The sequence below is a fragment of the Myxine glutinosa genome, chromosome 5 (assembly GCF_964187855.1).
Source record: "Myxine glutinosa chromosome 5, kmMyxGlut1.1, whole genome shotgun sequence".
Classification (NCBI taxonomy): Eukaryota; Metazoa; Chordata; class Myxini; order Myxiniformes; family Myxinidae; genus Myxine; species Myxine glutinosa.
This window is the reverse complement of record NC_136265.1, coordinates 14063695-14070508: the sequence shown is the minus strand read 5'-3', so window position 1 is coordinate 14070508 and position 6814 is coordinate 14063695. Positions and strand designations below refer to the sequence as shown.

The window sequence follows — 6814 nt, the reverse complement described above, 5'->3', positions numbered from 1 at the left end:
GCCTGCGGTGAGTGAGTGAAAGGCCCTTGGAGTTAGCTTCATCGCGGGAGATTTTTTCTCCTTCCTATCACACCGATACACCATGTATCCTCGAATTCTGTCCTCCAGTTGCTCTCCTCATTAAAGCTCGTCTCACTTACTCTAACTACTTACTACCTCGTACTCCTCTATCTACTTTGGCCTAAACTCTTCCACCTTATTATTTAAACTCCAGGCATTGGTGTAGAATATGTTTAACTTTTCCCTTCCTGAAATTCCATTTTCCTGCCTGGAAATCATAATTTCAATTCCATCACTTCCCCACCCTAAGTTAACCTAAAAAAGCCGCAACTCCTTCCTCAATTCCTACTGCAAACCTAGCTGCCCCTTTATATTTATCCCAACTCTCTTCCTCATATTTGGTGACTTCAATTGTCACCACATACAACGTGGCTGGGTGTTGGTACCCTCTCACCAGCCATGGCACATCAGCAAAGGACTTTTGTGACTCCATGGGACTGAATCAATCTGTGAACTTTCCAACCTGAATTTCTCCCAATGGCAAATCCTCCCTTCTGGACTTGGTAATGCGAACTTTCCCACAAATGTCTCCTGCTCAACAACATCAAAATCACCATCTTTGCCTATTCTCAGAGAGATGCCTGAACACCAGCGAGTCTGGCAGATCACTCAGGCAGATTGGCAAGGACCACAAGCAGCCATCTCTCTTCGGGACTGGTCTCCCATATCTAATGGCCTTGATGTGAACTCAGCCTGGGAATTCTTACACAGAAACCTGCTCTCTCATGTGCAGATTCATCTCATCTCGTCTTCAGTTATCCCACCCTTCTTCCTGGCCATGGTACACTGATTCCTGTGGTGAGGCAACTGCTCTAAAACAACTTACCTTCTCTTTCTGGAATGCTTATCCACACCGAAGGCAATCTCACTGCATTCCAAAAAGTCTGCAACAAGTGTGTTCCTGCGCATAGTACCATGGTACTGCTCTCTACTTTCAGGAGATCCAGAAAACAACATCTGTACAACCTCAAGAATGAACTTTCAAACTTGTCTCCTTCCTCTAAAACCTGATGGCACCTTGTTAAGTCCGTCTCTAGGGAATGCTCCTTTTCCATCCTTTCCCTATCTTCAAATGACACCACAGCCGACTCGGCTCATGAGAAGGCCGAATGCCTCAATTACATGTTTGCTTCCAAGTCTTGTGTCCCCAATCCCTAACTCTCAGTACCCGTCCCTCCCTAGTGTACGCAACTGTTCCTCGACTCGATCCTTTGCATCCGAGAAGGTTCTTTCAACCCTCGACTCTGACACTGCTGCTGGACTGGACTGCATTAGCTCACATGTCCTAAAATCTTGCTTTGCTGCTCTTTCACATCCTCTCTCTCTCTCTCTCTGCCCTTTTCACCCTATCATTTACCATACGTCATCTTGCATAAGCTTGAAAATCTGCAAAAACATCTCTGCATTACATAAACATAGGGGCAAAACCCCAGGCGCTCACCTGGTAGAATAAAGATTATACTGCACTGACTAAGGTTATTTTAAAACAATGTCAATGATTGCTAGAAGTCAGGGCAGCATGTAGAATCACACGAACATAATCATAAGACTGTAACAAACAAACCAAAAAAAAATACTTATTTTGGGGGGCAACCCCCCCACCCGGAGATCCCCAAAGGGGCAGAACTTGTTTAATGCTGTGAACAAACGTTGGTACATCACGGGTGGTGAAGGTTGTGGTAAAGTTTTATCGAAATTGTGTGTGTAGTTTCACAGAAGAAAGCAAATTCTTATTTTGGGGGCTCAAACCTGGACCGACGTTGACCCCCGTAAACGCCCAAAGGGGGAGATTTTTTTAATGCCGCGAACAAACTTTGGTACATCACAGGTGATGAATTTTGTGGTAAACTTTCATCGAAATTGTGTGTGTAGTTTCAGAGGAAAAAGCAAATTGCTATCTTGGGGGGTCAAACCTGGACCAACTTTGACCCCCGGTAAGCCCCCTTAGACCCCGATTTTTTTTAATGCGGTGAACAAACTTTAGTCACAGCATAAATATAATTTGTGCGAAATTTGGTCGCAATCACATCAGCGGTTTTGGAGAAGTTTCAAGTGTTTACGGACTGACGGACTGACTGATGAACTGAAGGACGGACGGACTGGTGGACTGACGGATGGACTGACGGACGGACTGGTGGAATGACGGACAGACTGACTGACTGACAAACTGGTGGACTGACGGACGGACTGATGAACTGAAGGACGGACTGACTGACGGACTGGTGGACTGACTGACAGATGGACTGGTGGACTGACGGATGGACTGACGGACAGACTGACAGACAAACAGACGGACGGATGGATGGACTGACGGACGGTCTGACTGGCGGACTGACGGACGGTCTGACTGGCGGACTGACGGATGGACTGACTGACGGATGGACGGACAGACTGACTGATGGACTGACGGACGGAGGAACTGACAGATGGACTGACGGACAGATTGACTGATGAAGTGACGGACTGACGGATGGGCTGACGGACGGACTTGTAATACTTCAGATGATCAAATACAATTTGATGGTGCGGCTCCCATAGGATTTCAGAATCCTTTTTGAGAAGGTCTCTAAGAGTCGCGAATTTCACACTGAAGTCCTTGATGAAGCGCGACAAATATGTCATGTGTCATGATGTCATGATGCCGATGAAATGTCGAAGCTCGGCTTTGTTCTCAGGTTTTGGAACAGCTCTCAGATCTTCAACCTTCTGCTGGTCAGGCTGGATTCCTTGTCTACTATAAGTGTTACCGAAGAAGGTAATGCTGGTCTTTTTGATGTAGCATTTGCTTGAATTGAAAACGAGGCCTTCGCATTGTGCCGTTTTCATCAGTTCCTCGAGGTGCCGGTCATGCTCCTCCTCGGTGGCACCACAGACAGCGATGCCATTGCCATCTGCTATGCCAACTGCACCTTTACAATTCTGGAGAATACGGTCCATTTCCATCTGGAAAAGATCCTGGCTTACACACAGTCAAAATGGCAACCGTTGGGAACGATACCGGCCCTCTGGGGTCTGAAATGTACGAAGTTGTTGGCCATCTTCATCGAGTCTGACAGACCAATAACCTGACTTGGCATCAAGTTTGGAGAAGCATTTCGCTCCTGCAAATTTGTGATTGAGCTCTTTTCGAAATACTCTACTCGTTTCTCATAATAATAATAATAATAATAATAATAATAATTTCCCACTAATAATACGAATTATTCAAGTGGTAAAGTGGTTTTTAAAATATTAATAAATACATAAGTATTGTTTAAAAACTATAAACAAACTTGATCAAGATGAGGCTTATTTGGTTGGACAAGTGACGTACTGTACCGTACTGTACTATACTGTACTGCACTGGACTTACAAAGGACATCGAGGCAGCCGAACCCCTTTAAAGGACAAAATCCTCGCTGAACTCACAATTAAAACGAGAAACGGTGGTTTTAGAATTTATCTCCTTTTCAATTAGAATGACGTCACCAGCTGGGGATGTTACCCAGTGTACCGGTCGTGGCAGGGTATTCGTACACCGTAAACAAGTATCCTTATCACAACGTCAGGGTACCCTGGCTTCGACAAGGTTATTCTATGTTTTCCTTTTCTATGAAGTGAAGGATGTAAAATAACAACAACAACAAGGATTACCGCTACAGCTTGCGCAGGGAATTCCCGTGATGCGAGGCTCGCGTTCATTGGGCCGGGGCGACCACGTGACATGGCCAGTGACGCTACAGCACTCCCCGCCCTTCCATCCGACCCCCGCCCTCATCCCCCCTCGGCTCTTTCTCCATCCAAACAACATCGACGCTCATTATAAGATTTTATTTGCCGTTTCATCGCCATGCCGCGGACTCTTCGGGTCAGAGACCGGTGACCCGATCCGTGCGTGGAGACTCAACCGGCGCGGACAGGGACCACGATCGTGCCGGGGCGTGGGCCGGACCGCCCCGATCGTTAAAGGTCCCGGAGACCGAGCGCCGAGACCGCGAGAGGGAAGAGCAGCATGGAGGTGGACGACGGCATGGTGTACCAGGACGACTCCGGGGTGGCCGTCATGTCCGAGAGGGTTTCGGGTTTGGCTAGCAGCATCTACGGGGAGTTCGAGCGCATGATCTATCGGTACGACGAGGAGGTGGTCAGAGACCTGATGCCCCTTGTGGTGAACGTGCTCGAGAACCTGGACGCGATGTTCACCGAGAACCAGGATCACGAGATCGAGCTGGAGCTGCTCAAGGAGGACAACGAGCAGCTGTTGACGCAATACGAGCGGGAAAAGGCGCTGCGCAAGCAGGCCGAGGAGGTAAGACCACCTGGTGTATCCCAAGACCGTTGTCGTGACCCTTTACTGCGTCGCATTTTTACATCATCGCTACGTGTGGTTTCCGAGGAGGTCGATTGTTTACACCCAAGCTAATTAAAACAGACTCAGACACCCCCACTCCTCCTGCCAGCTACTGCCCCGCCCTCACTACTACTCCTCCTCCACACGGCCCCTCCCTCTCGTCGCTGCCCCACCCCTTGGTGGTACCTTGAGGTTATCTCCCCTCTTTACTTCCATGGTTTGCTTCTACCCCTCCATTGGGTCTCCCTATAGTCTGTGTGGTGTTTATCACTCTCCCCACCTGTTGTTCACACCTGGTATGCGTGCCCTCTGCATCCTTCCCGTTCCGCTTCATCAGTTCCCAAAACACAGCAAAACGGAATGACATTTCGTTTGACAAAATGAATCACAAAACATCCTCAATGCCAAACAGGAAATTAGAGCAGTCTCCCTTGACATATCACGTGCCTTCGATACGGTCTGGCACCCAGCTCTGCTCACCAAACTCTCCTCTTTTGGTATCCATGGAAATCTCCACGCATGGCTGGCGGACTTCCTCTCTAGTCGTAGTCACCGTGTGGCCCTGAATGAATTTCTCTCATCTCCTCTTCCTGTTCAGGCTGGAGTTCCCCAAGGCAGTGTTCTGGGCCCTGTGCTTTTTCTGGTCTTCATCAATGATCTCTCTGACTCTTGAAAATCCTCTCTATCTCTTTGCTGAAGTCTCTACTCTCTGTCGCTCCATTCTTCATCCCTCAGATCGGCAGTCTGCAGCCTCCTCACTCTCTGCAGACCTGGACAAAATCACAGACTGGGCAAACAAGTGGAACATGTCTTTCAATCCTGACAAATCTCACACTCTTACGATGTCTCTCCGAAAAGACCGACTGGACAACCCTCCCATCCACTTTCTGAATAATCCTCTCCAATAAGTTCTGTCACTCAAGCTTTTGGGTCTCACTATCTGCCATGATCTTTTTTTCTTTTTTTTTGTATACTGAATCGAGGCTCGTGAAAGAGCTGACATTTATTTCACAAACAAATCAACCAGACAAACAAAATATATAAAAAGAGGGAGCGGAAGACAAGAGAAGGGGAAGCACACAAACACTTGAGGGCACACAAACACTTGAGGGCACACAACATTTAAGAGCAGGGAGATGTGTGGGAGGGAGAGGGCTTGGGGGGAGGGGGGTGGCAGAAGTATCAAACACAAGGACACCAAGGACTTCCAGGACAGAAGTTGGTATTTCAAAAAAGTGGCATTGGGATGAAATTAGCGGGGATAGAAAAGATCACTGTTTTGGATGGGGGAAGATAAGAGATGGTGGTGAACAGCTGTTTTAAAGACCTGGAGGGTGGAGTGGGATTGAAGAGAGTGAGGGAGTTTGTTCCAGAGGCGGGAGAAAAGAGGAATGAAGGAGTGAAGGTGAGCAGAGAGCAGAGAGTCTTTCCTGGGAAAACCACATTTCAAATCTGGCCTCCAAAGCCAGTCGCCGACTGGGCATCCTCCGTCGTGCGAAGTCCTTCCTTGGCACACCTGAGCTCCTCACCACATACAAGGCTTTCATCCGCAGCTCAATGGAGTACTGCTCTCCCCTCTGGGCTGGTGATCCTGCCTCACACCTAGCTCGTCTTCACGCTGTTGAAACCAAAGCATTCAGAATCATTGGAATCTCCCGCGATGAAGCTAACTCCAAGGGCCTCTCACTCACTCACCACAGGCAGGTTGGTGGTCTTTCCGTCTTCTACCGACTCCTCTGTGGCCTTGCCCCCCCAGCTCTCTCTGGGCTCTGTCCCGCAAATATTCCTACAGGTCGCACAAGATCTGCTTGCAACCCTGTTATGGTCAAACTGCCAAAATCAAGACTCTCTGCTCACCTTCACTCCTCTTTTCTCCCGCCTCTGGAACAAACTCCCTCACTCTCTTCAATCCCACTCCACCCTCCGGGTCTTTAAAACAGCTGTTCACCACCATCTCTTATCTTCCCCCATCCAAAACCTTGATCTTTTCTACCCCCGCTAATTTCACCCCAATTCCACTTTTTTGAAATACCAACTTCTGTCCTGGAAGTCCTTGTGTTTTATACTTCTCCCTCCCCCCCCCCCCTCCTTCCCATGCCTCCTCCCCCCAAGCCCTCTCCCTTCCACACATCTCCCTGCTCTCAAATGTTGTGTTTGTGTGCTTCCCCTTCTCTCCCCATCTTGTCTTCCGCTCCTGCTTTTTATATATTTTGTTTGTCTGGTTGATTTGTTTGTGAAGTAAATGTTAGCTCTTTCACGAGCCTCGATTCAGTATACAAAAAAAACCAAAAAAAAAACCAAAAACCACCTTACCCACTCAGTCTAGACCTGTATGATCGAAGGGAAAGAAGACCATGGTGGGATAATTGTTTTGTTTTTTTAAGTTAAATAGTTAACAATGATTGGTGTGGTTTTTGCTTTTAT

General features: G+C 47.9%; 1 protein-coding gene across 16 annotated transcripts in view; it reads left to right on the top strand.

Moving 5' to 3' along the window:
- The first annotated feature begins 3822 nt into the window (after nucleotides 1-3822).
- The window catches only part of MAPK8IP3 (mitogen-activated protein kinase 8 interacting protein 3), a 47269-nt gene continuing 44277 nt past the window's right edge, over nucleotides 3823-6814 (top strand). For 14 of the 16 annotated variants that reach the window (XM_078777619.1, XM_078777615.1, XM_078777612.1 and 11 more), the window contains exon 1: nucleotides 3839-4348. In XM_078777619.1, the coding sequence (XP_078633745.1) occupies nucleotides 4052-4348 (297 nt within the window). In that variant the 5' untranslated portion in view covers nucleotides 3839-4051. Of the gene's footprint in view, nucleotides 4349-6814 lie in introns of all 16 variants that reach the window. The other 2 variants (XM_078777616.1, XM_078777617.1) reach the window with 2 other exon arrangements.